Source organism: Mobula birostris, chromosome 2 (assembly GCF_030028105.1).
Source record: "Mobula birostris isolate sMobBir1 chromosome 2, sMobBir1.hap1, whole genome shotgun sequence".
NCBI classification, from domain to species: domain Eukaryota; kingdom Metazoa; phylum Chordata; class Chondrichthyes; order Myliobatiformes; family Myliobatidae; genus Mobula; species Mobula birostris.
In genome coordinates this window covers 213,449,542-213,466,277 of record NC_092371.1, presented here as the reverse complement: position 1 = coordinate 213,466,277, position 16,736 = coordinate 213,449,542, and the positions used below count along the sequence as shown (strand labels likewise).

The window sequence follows — 16,736 nt, the reverse complement described above, 5'->3', positions numbered from 1 at the left end:
CTTAGAAAGCTTCAAGGCTCCCAGCCTCTGTCGGTGAAATATAAACACTGAAATTCAGAATACTTCAGGGGCACACTCAGGTACTCTGCAAGTTCCTTGTGAAGGAAAACATCCTTTGCTAAAGAAACTGAAAATAACCAACAACATTAAATGAGGGAAAAAAAACGTATAGCCCTGAGAGTACGCAGGAACACCTGGAGAAACTTCTGAAATGCCTGCTTCGCTGCCGCTGCTACTGTGCGATCGAGAATCTCCGGAGGGCAAGGCCCCAAATCCTCGGCTTTGCGTATCGCCTGTTGTCGGGGCCGGGGTCGAAGCGCTCGGCAGAGATGGTGCTCGGTGTCGGAGAGCTGGTCGGAGGCTCGGAGTTCTCGGATGGACTCGGAGTCGGACTGTGGTCGGATGCTTCCAGGATGCTACATCGGCAAGTTGGTGGCGCTGGAGGTTTACCGTCTGCGTGAGATGATGGGACTTTCGAGAGACTTTGAGACTTTACCGTGCCATGGTCTGTTCTTATCAAATTATGGTATTGCTTTGCACTGTTGTAACTATATGTTATAATTATGTGGTTTTTGTTAGTTTTTAAGTCGGTTTGTCATGTGTTTTCGTGATATCATTCTGGAAAAACATTGTATCATTTCTTAATGCATGCATTACTAAATGACAATAAAAGAGGACTGTGTGTCCTCATAATCTAATCTAATATAATATAATGCCATGATTCCATTAAAAGTAGAGTTAAACTGGGGTTTCCAACCTGGGTCCACAGACCCCTTGCTTAACAGTGTTGGTTCACGGCATAAAAAAAGTTGGGAACCCCTGAGTTAAAGTGATCCTTTGGGCGGTTCCCAAATTTTTTAATGCCATGGAGCCTTACCATTAACCGAAGGGTCCATCGACCCTAGGTTGGGAACCCCTGATTTGGCTAACCTTTTAACCTACTCTACGATCAATTAATCTAATCCTTCCCTCCTACACAGTATTTAATTTTTCTATCAACGATGTGCCCAACTGAATCTCTTAAATATCCATAATGTATCTGCATCTACCACCACCCTTGGCAGCATGCTATGCACCCACCACTCCGTGTAAAAAAAAAGCTACCTCTGACATTCTTTCCCCCAGTCATCTTAAAATTACCCCTCATATTAGCCATTTCCAATTTCCAAAGGGAAAAAAACTCTCTGGCTGCCCACTCTATTTACGCCTTGTATCATCTTATAAACCTTAATCAAGTCACCTTCTATTCTCCTTCCCTCCAAAGCGTGAAGCCTTAGCTCACTCATTAAACGTGCTCTCTAATCAGGAAGCATCCTGGTAAATCTTCTCTGCACCCTACCACATCTTTTCTATAATGAGGTGACCAGAAATGAGTACAATGCTCCAAGTGTAATAACACACCAGAGGAACACACATAAAATGCTGGATGCACTCAGCAGGTGAGGCAGCATCTATGGAGAGGAATAAATAGTCGACATTTTGGACAGAGACCCTTCATCGGGACTGGAAAGGAGTGTGGGGGGGGGGGTGAAGAAGCCAAAATAAGAAGGTGGGGGGGAGCGGAATGAGTACAAGCAGGTGAGGGGGAAGGTAGGTGGTTAGGGGAGGAGGGATAAAGTGAGAATTTGGGAAGTGATAGGTGGAAAAGGTCTGAAGAAGAAGGAAACTGATATGATGTAAATTCTGAGGGGATCTGGTTTAACCAGAGTTTTATAGAGCTGATACATTTTCTCCCAACTCATGAACTGAGTCTCCTGACTAATGAAGGCCAATACTCTTTCTTAACCACCTCAATTTGCACGGCAACCTTGAGAAACCCCAGGATCGCTCTGTTTCTCCATGCTGCTAAGAATTCTGCTGTTAACCGTACACACTGGCTTCAAATTCAAACTTCCAGATTGAACTCTATCAGACCAGTTCTGCATCCTATCAATATCCCGCTGTAACCTACAAAAACATTTTACACTATCCACACCACTGCCAAGCCATATAACCTGTATATTTACTAACCCACCTCTCCACTTCGTCATCCAAATCATTTATAACAAATCACATAGTGCAGGGGTTCCATAACAGAAACCCAGTGAAACACCACTAGCCGTGGATCTCCAGGCAGAATACACCCTGTCTACATCACCTTCTCTCTGCTGTTGGCAAGCCATTTGTGTATCCAAGCAGCCAAGTTTTCCTGAATTCCATGCCTCCTGACTTTCTGAATAAGCCTAACATGGGGAACCTCATCAAAGATCTCAGTAAAAATCCATTGTTCTATCTTCCTCAATTTGTCTTGTCACTTTCTCAGAGAATTCAATCAGGCTCGTGAGACACCCTCTTCCCCTCACAAAGCCTGACTGTCCTTAATCAAATTGAGCTTCTCCAAATGCTTTTAAATCCTGTCTTACTGAACCCTGTCCAATAGTAAGACTCACTGGTCTATAATTACCAGGATTATTTATATTAACTTTTTTAACAAAGGACTAACATTTGTCAGCCTCCAATCTTCCAGTACTACTCCTGTGGTCAGCGAGGACATGTAGATCACCACCATAGGTGCAGCAATCTCTACCCTCGTTTCTTATAGTAACCTGAGATATATCCCATCTGGCCCCAGGGACTTATCTATCCTAATATTTTTTCAAAAGTTCAAACAATTAATGTTCCAACATATCAAACTGTTTTAAACTGTCCTCACATTCCTCAAGGTCCCTCTGCCGGTGATAATAAACCTGATTCTGATTCTGGTGAGGATTGAAGCAAAGTATTCATTAAGGACCCGCCCTACACCCCCCACCTGACTCCAGGCACATGTTCCCTCTTTTATCCCTGATTAGTCCTAATCTCACTCCAGTCATCCTCCTGTTCTTCATGTACATGCCAAGGCTTTCTCATATCCCCTTCTAGCTCTCATAAATCCATTCTTAAGCTCCTTCCTAGCTACCTTGTATCTCTCTAGAACCCTGTCTGAATCTTACTTCCTAAATCTTAAATATGCATCTTTCTTCCTCTTGACTAGCTGTTTCACATCTCTTGTCAACAATGGTTCCTTCACCCTACCATCCTTTCCCTGCCTCAGTGGGACAAACCTGTCCAGAATCCTATGCAAGTGCTCCCCAAACCACCTCTACATCTTCTTTGTTCATTTCCCTTAGCACATCTGTTTCCCATTTTTCCCCAAATTCCTGCCTAATAACATAATGCCTGCCCAATTAAATATTTTCCCATACCATCTGCTCCTATCCTTCTCCAAGGCTATGATAAAGTTTCATTCATTGTCTCCTAATGATAAAGTCTTATTCATTGTCTCCTAAATGCTCACCAACCAAGAGATCTATCACGTGTTCAGGTTCATTGCCTAGTATCAAACCCAGATTGGCTTTCGTGCAGTCGGCCTGTCTATATACTGTGTCAGGAATCCTTTCTACACACACCTAACAAGTTCTGCCCCATCTAAACCTTTTGCATTAAGGAGATGTCAATCAGTATTAGGGAAGTTGAAGTCACCCATGACAACAACTCTGTTATTTTTGCACCTTTCCAAAATCTGCCTCCTGATCTGCTCCTCAGTGTTTCTGTTACTATTGGGCGTCTACAGAATACTCCCAAAAGAGTGATTGCTCCTTTCCTGTTTCTGACTTCCACCCACAGACTCAGTAAACAATCCCTCCCCAATGTCTTCTCTTTCTGCAGCTGTGATACTATCCCTGATAAGCACTGTCGCTCCCCCATCTCTGTTACCTCCCTCCTGTCCCTTCTGAAACTTAAACCCCAGAACAGCCAGCAGCCATTTCTGCCCTTGTGGCAGCCAAGTCTTTGCATTAGCCACATTGTAGTTCCATGTACAGATCCATGCTCTAAGTTCATCACCCTTGTCCCTGATGCTTCTCTATTAAAATAAAATAAATCTGAATCAAATTATTCCAACCCATCCAACTGACTACAATTATGCCATATCCACTGCCTATTTTTCCTCACAATATCACTATACACTGCATCTACCTTTCACCAACTGCTCCATCCTCTGGCCTATCACCCTGGTTCCCAATCCCCTGCCAACCTAGTTTAAACCCTCCCCAACAGCTCTAGCAAATATGCCCGCAAGGATATTAGTCCCCTCGAGTTCAGTTGTAACCTGCCCCTTTTGTACAGGTCGTATCTTCCCCTGAAGAGATCTCAATTATCCAAAAATCTGAAAAACTGCTCCCTGCACCAATTCCTCAGCCACATGTTCAACTGCCTGGTGCACGGCACAGGCAGCAATCCAGAGATTACTACCCCAGAGGTCCTGCTTTTCAGCTTTCTATCTAACTTCCTATATTCTCTCTTCAGAACCTCCTCCCTTTTCCTACCTATATAGTTGGTATCAATATGTACACCACTTTTGGTTGTTCACTTTTCCCCTTAAGAATGCTGTAGACCCAATCTGAGATGCCCCTGACCCTGCAATGCAAAATGCAGTGTTTATGGAAGAATGATCAAAATTTGATAGAATATAAATCGAGATTGAAAGTTCTTTAAGTCAATCTGAAACCAGACTCTTAGTTGGAATAAAGCACTTGTGAAAATGATGAAGCATGAGCTGGAAATGTTATATAGGAAACTGTATTAAAAGGAGTAACAGCTTACTAACAGTGGCTAACATGTAAATAATTACTATATTCCCTTGAAGCACAAAAACCCAACGGGAAAATAGTCCAAAGTTGCTAACTAATTTAAAATACTAGGTCAGTTAGTAAAAACAAGGCAATTAATAAAGGTTATCGAATATAAGTCTATTAATCTGAAAATCAAAATTAGCACAATATGCCAACAGCATTACACCGATTTACCAAAACTTAACTTGTACATGTATATCTATAGTATGATTATGATGATTTTATCATCATCAATAGAAATGGGAGGAAAGGCATTTCAGGGAAGATAAGATAAATGGGAATATAAGAAGTGGTGCTGAGGTACAACAGGACTCTGAACTTTACGTCCACAGATCCTTAAGCGTAGCAGAAGAGGTCAATATACTAGTTAAAAAGACAAAGGGGTAGCTTCTCTTTGTTAGCCATAGAACATAAGGGGAGACAGCTTCTGTTATTAGTTAGACCACATTACAGGAACAATATGATTGTAAAGGAGAGAGGGGAGAGATTTATGAGCATAGTGTTCGAAAATTGTAGCTGTGAGGTGACAGCCTAAAACCAATATGTTCTCATTGTTCTTCAAATAAATTACTTTCCGGAACAATTACTGGAACTAGATCTACTCTAATGGTACAGAATTGGATTGGAACCCGTTTTTTTTATTAAAAATTCTACATCGCTTAGTAGAAGTGATGAGAATCACTCTTTTGTCTTTGCTTCATTTAAAAGTAAATTATTTACATTGATTTGTTCAGAGGCAAAATCAAAATTCTTGGATTTAACAAGCATATCATTGTTTCTATGAAACAGACTGCTGTCCAGCTTTAGATTGATTGATCTATTTAGAGATGCAGCACAGAATAGGCCCTTCCAGACCTTTGAACTGCACCAACCCTCAGCAACCCTGGCTTAACCCTAACCTAATCACAGGTTAACTTACAACGGCCAATTAACCTACCCAGTATGTGGGAGGGAACCAGAGGGCCCAGAGATAACCCATGCACTCTGTACAGAGACATCTGACAGAGGACAGAGACACCTGACAGAGGATGCTGCGATTGAACTCCAAATTCCGACGGGTCGCGCCAACCGCTACACTACCGCCCGAGATAGTCGCTATTAATTGTTTAACATCTGAGCCTTGCACTGAGGGGTTATTTTGCGCCTAACACCCTAATTCAGATTGGCAGGCACAGTATTGAGGATGAGCTGTAGAGAAGCAAATGGGAAAATAGAGTTACAGAGAGCATTACCAACAGTTTCCTGAATAACTTCCTTCAATGTCATTATGAAAAATACTAAGGAACCTGTAGACCTGCAGAACTTTCAGCCGTCTTCAAGATCACACTCTGATCATCATTCAGACCTTTTACATTTGGCCATCACTAATAAAGACAACTGATTTCCTCTTCCAAGGACACTAATGCAGTCAATTAGTTTATAAACCCCTAGAGGTTTCAGGTAATCATTATTCATGATTTCTTTTTTGGAAGTCCAGAGTATTCATCTGAATTTATATTCTGCAGCTGCCGTGGTGAAATTTGAATTCCTGGCTTTTGATTACTTGTCCAGCAATTTAATTTAAGAGTACGAATGTGGTTAACCAAGGCGTTAGGGTTTTTTCTCTCCCATAATCTTTTGAAAAGGATGTTAAAAATCTATCACAAAAACATCATCATCAGAAGATTGCTTTTAAATGCAGGTCATTGTGGCCAGAGAGATTTACCAGGATGCTGTTTGGATTGAAGGGTATGAGTGACACAAAGAGATGTGACAAACTTGGATTGTTTCTCTAGATCAGCGGTTCCTGACCTGGGGTCGATAGAAGCTTTGCTTAACAGTACTGGTTCGTAACGTAGAAAAGGTTGGGAACACCTGCTCTAGAGTGTCAGAGGCTGAGGGGAGCTCTGCCAGAAGTTTGTAAGATTATGAGGTACATAGATAGGGTAGAGCGATAGGATCTTTTCCCAAAGGTAGAAATGTCAAGTACTAGAGGACATGCCTTTAGGATGAGAGGGGGGAAATTTAAAGTTGTGTGGGACAATTATTTTTTACAGAGAGCGGTAAATATCTGAAATAGGCTGCTGCGGGAAGTGGTGGAAGCAAATATAATATTTTAAAGACTCTTAGACAGATACCTGAACATGCAGGGAGTAGTGGGATATGAATCAGAGACAATTGGTTTAAATTGCTATCACATTTGGCACAAATATTATGGGCCAAAGGGCCTATTCCTGTGGTGTTGTATGCATTTTTTGGGTTCCATCGTGGGCACTACCCTCCTCACCATCAAGACATCTCAGGAAGGTAGCAACAATTACTAAAGTTCCTCACCGTTGGGGACATGCCCCTCTCTCGTTACTACAATCAGCGAGGAAGTAAAGGAGCCTGAAGACAAACACACAACGATTCAGGAGCTGATTCTTCCTCGGTGATCAGATTTCTGAATAGTCCATAAACCCATGAACACTACGCTATTACTTCCTTTATTGCATTATTTATTTATTTTGTCGTTTGTATTAACTTTATGTTCTTACACCACACTGCTGCAGCAAAACAACAAATTTCATGTTATATAAAACAATGAGAATAAACCAGATTCTGATTCTACACTTAATTTGTGGGAGATCAAATCCTTTATTTAAATTGTTTACAGACTGTCTGGAAAGGCCTAATTTCACAAGAGAGGCAATTGAGACCGTTACAGCCCATTTTTTGCCCAATTATAAAATGGTGTCTTCAGTGAGTCTGTAACCTTTAGGAGAATTGCCTGGATGAAGTAATGATGAGGTCAATAACATATGTGGAATAAACATTTACGAGAAGGGAGGACAACAAGCAAATCACATGTAATGCCGATTAGACAACCATGCTGCTATTTTTTTAGGTAAATCTCCCCAGCAAATTTCATTGTATAGATTAATCATATCATCAGTGTTTGTTATCCTGGCAGCAGCCATCATGCCGTACGACTGCAGCATTTTGGTGCGGCAGCTGCTTCTGAACTTGCCAACCAAAGGGAGATGGGAAGCAGCTGACTTGCAGCAGAAGGACTACGGAAGGCTTTGAGAGATAACCTTGAGCAGTTTTTTGTGCCCTACAGGCTCAGCTGTAGAATACATTTCCTACCATCAGCAACAGTGGTTTGCACCAGGTAACTGAGAAACAAAACAGGGCCTCTCTTGCAAGGGTGAACAGAGGACAGTGGCTCTGTGACATTGGAACCACACCCTCAGGAGTAAGAACCCAACAATTATTGGAGGTTGCTGGTGGAAGGCTGCCACTTCCTAAAGCAGTTTTGATCAGCCACAATAGCAGCAGAAATGTGCTTAATGTGGCAGCAAGCTGGCTCCGGGTCAGTGTGAGGTTTCACTGCAGTGCTCAGGCACTGGGTCATTTCAACCACATCGTAGGCCGTCAGACACTTGTGTGGCTAAGCACAGCTCCAATACTATCTTCAGGTTTACCAATGACACTGTCGATGGGTGAATCACAATTGGCAGATGAGTCAGTTTACTGGAGTGAGATAGAAAACCTGGTTCAGTGGTGCTGCAAAAAACCTCTTGCTGAAAAATCAGCAAAACTGAAGAGGTGACTTCAAGAAGGAGAAAGAGGGTGACCACTGGGGGAAGTCACTGGCGGAGAAGGTCAACAGATTTAAATTCCCGGCTGTTAATGTATCAGATGACCTGTCCTGGACACGACGTCTATACTTCCTTAGGATGTTAAGGAGGTTCATCACGTCATTGAACACTTCAACAAGCTTCTACAGATGTACTGTGGAAAGCAAATTGACTGGTTGCATCATGGTCTGGCACGGCAATTCAAATGCACGGGAACTTAAGAAGCTGCAGAGAGTCGTAGACTCTGACCAATACTGTACATCACGGGCATATCCCTCCCCACCATTGGTTATATCTACAGGAGGGAACATCTGTCATCAAAGATCCCCACTATCGAGTCCATTCTATTTTTTTGCAGCTACTATCGGGCAGGAGATAAAGAAACATGAAGTGTCACACAACCAAGTTCAAGAACAGATACTTAGCTACTTCAATCATTTAGCTGTCTCCTTCCCCTTCCTGAAACCAACTACAGTTTAGAAATACTATAATCACTTTGACCACTAAATGGACTATTTTGTTCTAGACCATAAGACAAAGGAGCAGAAGTCGGCCATTCGGCCCATCGAGTGTGCTCCGCCATTTTATAATGAGCTGATCCATTCTCCCATTTAGTCCCACTCCCCCACCTTCTCACCATAACCTTTGATGCCCTGGCTACTCAGATACCTATCAATCTCTGCCTTAAATACACCCAATAACTTGGCCTCCACTGCTGCCCGTGGCAACAAATTCCATAGATTCACCACCCTCTGACTAAAAAAATTTCTTCGCATTTCTGTTCTGAATGGGCGCCCTTCAATCCTTAAGTCACGCCCTCTCGTACTAGACTCCCCCATCATGGGAAACAACTTTGCCGCACCCACTCTGTCCATGCCTTTCAACATTCCAAATGTTTCTATGAGGTCTCCCCTCATTCTTCTAAACTCCAAGGAATACAGTCCAAGAGCGGACAAATGTTCCTCATATGTTAACCCTCTCATTCCCGGAATCATTCTAGTGAATCTTCTCTGTACCCCTCTCCAACGTCAGCACATCCTTTCTTAAATAAGGAGCCCAAAACTGCCCACAGTACTCCAAGTGAGGTCTCACCAGCGCCTTATAGAGCCTCAACATCACATCCCTGCTCCTATTCTCTGTTCCTCTAGAAATGAATGCCAACATTGCATTCGCCTTCTTCACTACCAACTCAACCTGGAGGTTAACCTTAAGGGTATCCTGTACAAGGACTCCCAAGTCCCGTTGCATCTCAGAACTTTGAATTCTTTCCCCATTTAAGTAATAGTCTGCCCATTTATTTCTTCTGCCAATCGAATTCTAATTGAGTTCTTTCTTGTAAACGTTGTACATAATTTATGTTTATGATTTTCTTGTGAATGCTGCAGGTGACGCTATGCGCTTGTGGTGCTGCTGCTATTGAGCTTTTCATTGCCCCCGTCCACACAAGTACCTGCACATGGCAATAAACTCATTTTGACACTTGAGAGAAAAATAAAGGTATGTGCAGCAATAAATCGAGATGCTGCTAATTTTTAAAAATTCTAAATTTAAAAGAGAAAGGAAATACATAGTAAGAAACTGTCCACTGGCCAGTCTGCTGTGTGCTGCTACAAAGCTCCATTTTGGGAGGAGAATTTTAAGAGCAGCCTCTGCCCAGCTCTCCCAGGAGCTCAGCCTGACCGCATATTCCCTGAGGATGTTACAAAGCTCATTTAAAGTCTGTAAAGATTGAGAGCTTAATTCTCCCCTTGCCTATACAATGTAAATCCTCCACATGGTTTGTAATATATTTTAATATGCCTCATCCTCTCCTCCCACAGGTACAAGCATTAGTTGGAAAGTTTGAGCATGAAATAGGTTGTCAGGAACCAAGGGAGATATTTATTGTTTTCTCCCTTTTGGAATGTACATCATGCACATAGATAAAGTCTGCTACAAACACATCTGATCTGTGCATTTGGATTGTGATATCTTTTTCTCTGGATTTGTGGAAAAAGTTCTCGAGTTTCATTTACCCAGGAAACATTGACTGAAATTGTTGCGAATCTTGTGGGGAAAAACAACTTACCATGATGTTGGCCTCCTTCAAGCATACCTTTCATAACATAAAATGAAATAAAGGTAATGTCTGTGGTAACACAATCGGCTTTGGGAAAAGGACATCACATTGATTGATCTGCGACAGAAAACAGGACAGCACTTGAGCTATGTTCAGCAAAAACAGGCCTACTTTAGATACAGTGGTTTAATGGATTTATATATTTTTAAAAAATGTTTTGTGTAAAACATACAACTTAATTATAAATCGATTTCTACCGTACATGAGCCCAGGGCTCTAGAAAATATGTATTGATTGTTTTCCATTTGGTGCTTCCTGAATGCTAATGCCTTTCCAGCTTCATCGGTTAATCGTGAGGTTTGTGTGTAATTATGTTCCTACACTTTAAACAAGTTTTCCAGCAAACATCAAATTAATTTTAGTTTTATGAAAGAATGGTGCAAAGTACGGAGTAAAATATTAATCGCTGTGTACATCGTTGTGCACCACAGAGAGCAAACAAACACTATAAGATGGCTCATGCATAAAGAAAATTTTGACCAACCATCTTTCCTGCAGCATCCTCCAATAATTTGGCTCTTGTCACATGCCTGAAGCTGAACCAGGAGCTTGCTTAAGATGTCCGTTTAGAAAACCGAGGCTGACTCACAGGGGACTACAACAATATTCAAGCCTTTCCTGCTTAGGAATCGCAATGAGTTGAAATTATCAGCTGCAGTCTACTCCACAGGCATCTCACTCATTGAAGTTACGTTACATCCATTTGCTGTGCCTACAAAGATTTCTAAAAAGCAACTTGTTTTTTTTTTCCTTTTTTCATAGAGTTATACTTAATGCAAAAGAAAACAGTGAAGGCTCTTGTTCTCTGTGTATTCTTTGAGCTGCAATAGCATCTCTTCCCAGGGAGCCATTCTGGTTTCAATACAACGCTTCCAGAGTGAAGGTTTGTAGCAAGCTTGGCCAGCAGTTTCTCTGCTTGTTGCAATGAGGTGGAGTCCTACTGAGTGATAGAAGTCCACTCACTTTATCACAGTACAAGATTCATGATTCATTTAATATCAAAGAATGTATAAATTATACAGCCTTCAGATGTGCTTGCTCACAGGTAGCCACAAAGCAAGAAACCCAAAAGAACCCAATTAAAAGAAAAAAAAAGAATAACAAATAAAAAACCAACACTCAAGGGAAAGAAAAAAATACAAATCATGCAAACAACTGTTGTTTGCTTCGATTCTGAACCTAAATTGAGTCCTCAGGTCCGAAACCCAGAGCTGCTGGAGTAGGCCTAAAGCCTCATTATATTAGTGGGCACTAGGGTTGCCAACTTTCTCACTCCCAAATAAGGGACAAAAGTAGCAGTCAAACACGGGACACTTGTGTTTACCCCGAGAAAGACTACCATGACCATTAAGCCTTGCATGGGCACCTGTGTGCGCATGTGTGTACGTGCCGATATTTTTTCTACAAATCGGCTTTGGCGATTCAGTTCAGTGAAACTACACTGTACATACATTATTTCTACTTTATATAGGCTGTGTATTTATCATATCATTCCTGCTTTTACTATATGTTAGTGTTATTTTAGGTTTTATGTGTTACTTGGTACGATTTGGTAGGTTATTTTTTGGGTCTGGGGATGCTCAAAAATTTTTCCCATATAAATTAACGGTAATTGCTTCTTCGCTTTATGCCATTTCGGCATGAAAGGTTTCATAGGAACGCTCTACCTTAGCGGGGGAAGTACGAGACAAGAGCGGTCCCGTATGGGACAAACCAACTTAGCCCAATGTACGGGATGTCCTGGCTAATACGGGTCAGTTGGCAACCCTAGTGGGCACAGAGCACAGCAACCAGGGCAGTCTTCGTAGCCTCAGCACCGTGGAGATGACCATCGTGGAGAACAAGCAAAATCAGCTCTCATCCTGACCAAAACCCTGTCTTTTCAGTCTATCTGGGCCAGTGTATAAATTGACCCAACAACGGAACAGTAGAAAGCTTTGGTGCCCTGAAGAGTGAAGTGACCATCGCAGAAAGTGAGTAAGATTAGGCCTCACCTCCAGCCTGGGCCAGTGTTTAAATTGTCTAAATGGCATAAGGTACCTCACACTAGGGCCCAGGAACCGGGCCTAGACCACATCGCCCAGCGACAGGCTCCAGGCCCAGATTCTGTTGCCCAGTCCAAAGCCGCTCTCAAGCTCTTCAGACCAATTCAGTGCCCAGAGCAATCCAACCTCACCCCTGGGCAAACTGAACGAGCATTGGAACTTCCCTACCCAGGCCCTGACTTCTTTTGGCACCTAGAGCGACCCAACTTCACTCCTGGGCCCACAGAACGAACACTGAAACTTCTCTGTCACACTCTACTGTAATAGCTTATTAAACAACTTATAAAACAACTTTTCAAACATCGGAACGTCCCTTCACTCCCATTAACAATAGCTAACATAGATCAACCTCTAGGGAACCAAGTTACCCCAAACACTTGTGTATGTAAGAAAGTATAACTGTGTTACAACATTACAAAAGACTATATGCTCTTTATGAGCTTTTTATTAGATTTCATTAGCTTTTTCGTACATAGCCTCTTTAGTACATAACTGCATGGCATAGTATTAACTTTTCATTGTCAAACATCCCACCTCTCCCGGAAGTTCCAGGAGTCTCCCGCATATTGATAGCGGCTCGCTGATGCCTGGAAATTATATACAATATCCCGGAAATCGATTTTTTTGAGAGGGAGAAGGAGAGCAAAAGCGAGCATCCTGATTGGTCTCTCTTCCTGCTAAGTAGACCTATCAGTTTTCTCTGTGAGCGGGCTTTACAGTCGACCTCAAAAATAATGACAGTGCTGCTCGCTGCACTATTTGCAACAGCGACTTTTCTATTGCCCATCGTGGGTTAAAATGTAAAAGACATGTTGAGGTGAGTTTAACGGGTGTCATTGGTTCATTAGCGTAGCTAAAGTTATTTAAACTAGCCGGCTAGCTGCTAAGGAGCTACTCTATTGATGTCCTACGTGATGAGGCCAAACTCCCTGTAGACTTGCTTAAAGTTGTAATAGAGTAAACATGATAATGTAATATGAGTACATATTTTAATGTCACATTTTCTGCATATACCCAACTTGGTTTACAGATTAGACAAAATCACTAAACAAAGTATTACATACACCCTTGGAGGTCGACGGGGGGTGGGGGGATATGGGGTTGTGGGGGGCGGGGGGTGCTACCTCCCTGAAATGAGTTTTTGCAGGGTGGGATGTCTGCATTGTTTTAAATTGCTCACTTGGATGAAATCATCAAATTTCTCTTAGTTTGAAGATTAACCTATTTCATATACCTTGTTCTTTGCTGAGATGTTAAATCTGAGCCAAGACAAAATTACAGCTCAGCAAAAGGCTTTATTGTTCTAGGAATGGGAAAACTACAGCACAGAAACAGGCCCTTTGGAGGACCTGATCTGTGTCAAACAGTTAGGCTGCCTAGTCGAATCGACCTGCACCTGCACCATTGCCCTCCACACCCTCCTATCTATCTGCTTTCTGCAGGGGTGGCTCCCTTTGTGATTCCCTTGTCCATTCATCCCTCCCCACTAATCTCCCTCCCGGCACTTATCCCTGCAAGCAGCCAAAGTGCTACACCTGCCCATTCACCTCCTCCCTCGCCTCCATTCGGGGCCTCAAACAGTCCTTCCAGGTGAGTCACCAGCGAACCTGCTGGGGCCATCTATTGATGTTCCTGATCTGGCCTCCACTACATTGGCGAGATGCTCATAAATTGGGTGATTGCTTCGTTGAGCACCTTTGCTCCGTCCACCAAAAATGGAACCGTCCGGTGACTAAACATTTTAATTCCCATTCCCATTCCCATTCTGACATGTTGGTCCATGGCCTCCTTTTGTGCCATGATGAGGCCACTCATAGGGTGGAGGCGCAAGAGATTATATTCCTTCTGGGTAGCCTCCAACCTAATGGCATGAATATCAATTTCTCTTTCCAGTTACAAAAAAAAATTCCCTCTCCCTCCCTCTTCTTCAGCTGTTTCCAACTCAGGCCCCTTACCTCTTCTCCCCTCCTCCTCCTTTCTTTTCTCCTATGGTCTACTCACCTCTCCAATCAGATTTCTCCCTCTCCAGCCCTTTACCTTTCCAACCTACCCGGTTTCACCTATCACCTTTCTAGCTATCCTCTTCACCCTCCCCCGACTTTATTGTACTTTTGTCTACGCTTTTCCTTTCCAGTCCCAAAGAAAGGTCTCGGTCCAAAAAAAACGACTGCTTATTCATTTCCATAGATGCTGCCTGACCTGCTGAGTTACCTCCAGCATTTTGTGTGCGTTACTTATCCAAATTTTTCTTAAGTGTTGAAATCAAACCCGCATCATTCACTTACGCTGACCCCTCATTCCACACTCTCACCACCCTCTGAGTGAAGAAGTTCACCCTCATGTTCCCCTAAATGTTTCATCTTTCACCCTTAACCCTTAACACATGACCTCTAGCTCTAGCCTCACCCAACCTTTGTGGAAAAAGCCTGCTTCCATTTACCCTTATCTATACCCCTCATAATTTTATATAAAAATATCTCTTTCAAATCTCCCCTCATTCTTCTGTGCTCTAGGGAATAAAATACAGACCTGTTCAGCCTTTCCTTATAACTTCAGTCCTGAAGTCCTGGTAACTTTTCTTGTAAATTTTCTTTGCACTCTTTCAATCTTATTGATATCTTTCCTGTAGGTATTGTAGGTGACACAATACTCCAAATTGGGCCTCACCAATGTCTTACAAAACTTCAACATAACATCCCATCTCCTGTTCTCAGTAAACAACAGCAACTCTGCAGATGCTGGAAACTCAAGCAACACACATCAAAGTTGCTGGTGAACGCAGCAGGCCAGGCAGCATCTGTAGAAAGAGGTGCAGTCGACGTTTCAGGCCGAGACCTGACGAAGGGTCTCGGCCTGAAACGTCGACTGCACCTCTTCCTACAGATCCTGTTCTCAGTACATGTTCTCGTAATTAACAAAGATGTGTAGGGTTTCTTTGTTGGGTTGGGGAAGAAATAATGAGGTCATGAAGGTGTCTGATTTTCTTACCCCATCGTTCTAACGATTCAATATTGAGAGTTTGAAACACACGCAAAGAATTTCCAAATCAAATCACAATTTGGTTGCCTTTCCTTAATTTGTGGCCCAAAATAACTAATAAAACCCTTGGGACAGGGCATTGTGTTTTGTTCATCTCTGAAAACTGCGTCAGCAATCAATTATTTCATTGTTTCACTTCTATTAGTTTCTGCAGACAGCAATCAAAGGACAATATACAGACCTAATCTTCTAATTCGTTACCCGATCTTTGTACATGAGCCCTTAAGTGATATAAAATCATTAGAAATATTTTAACTTAAAATTTCCAGTAAGGTGGTGGCGCGTGCGAACACAGCGGTCTCAAGGTGCTTTTTTCGATGTAAAATTTGTTTTTAACGATCCAAAGACAGTTCTGCTCCAAAAACATCGGGTCCTGCAGCCTTCAGGGCTGCTCCATCAGTGAGCTGCTTGTTGATCTGAGTAGCTGGACTGGTGTCAGCAGCAGAGCCGGCCAAGGCGTCAAAGGGTTGGCTGAGGCGGAAGTGGTTGAGATCAGCTAGGGCCTGGCCTCGCCCTTCATTGCTGCCCTCTTGTGTTTGAGTGGTGGAATGACAGGCTGGATTGCGCGCATCTGTACACTGCCGGGAGACTCTACCATCAATTGCTGGATATTGTCGCTCAGGGTCTTGCACTATACATGTTTTTTTTAAGTGAATATGCTTATTTGGTCTGCATTTGGAACTGTATTACTCACTATTTTGAACGTTTTGCTCCTTGGCCCCAGAAGGACGCTGTCTCATTCATCTGTATTTACATATGGTTTGAATAATTAAACTTGATCTTATTTGATTTGTCTTGAATTTGAATTCACAATAAATAAATGAACAAGTATAATGTTTGTGTTTTATTTATTTAATTGTGTTCTCTTTATCTAGTTTTAGGACTTACGTGAAGATCTGATCACATTTTAGGACATATTTATGCAGAAATAGAGAAAATTCTACGGGGTTCACAACTTTTCTAGACCAGTGTAATTTGCCTCAGTAGTTGGAAGAGAGATGGAGGATTCACCTACTCTCCTGTGGCTCATTGATAATCAATAAAGGCTGATTTATACTTGAGCGTCAAATGTACACCGTAGGTACGGCGTAGCAGCATACCCTACGCCGAACCCTATGCCATAGCCTAACGCGCACCTCTCCCAAAAAGTGACTATGCATTGCGGCGATGCAGACTGAAACAACTGTGATTGGTCCACTTGGGAACATCGCATTTCCTCCTACGCTGCAATAGCTTCCCATTGGGCAAATGAAGGGCAGGGAAGGAACTCTGGCTGCAA

General features: G+C 42.5%; 1 protein-coding gene across 2 annotated transcripts in view; it reads right to left on the bottom strand.

The window, feature by feature from the left end:
* Positions 1-16,736, bottom strand: part of msraa (methionine sulfoxide reductase Aa) — a 347,255-nt gene that overhangs the window by 66,814 nt on the left and 263,705 nt on the right. Inside the window, exon 6 of one of the 2 annotated variants that reach the window (XM_072251424.1) lies at positions 10,323-10,430. The exons of the other annotated variant lie outside the window; for it this stretch is intronic. Within the exon in view, the coding sequence (XP_072107525.1) occupies positions 10,353-10,430 (78 nt within the window). The 3' untranslated portion in view covers positions 10,323-10,352. The remainder of the gene's footprint in view (positions 1-10,322; positions 10,431-16,736) is intronic. 2 annotated transcript variants of the gene reach the window in all.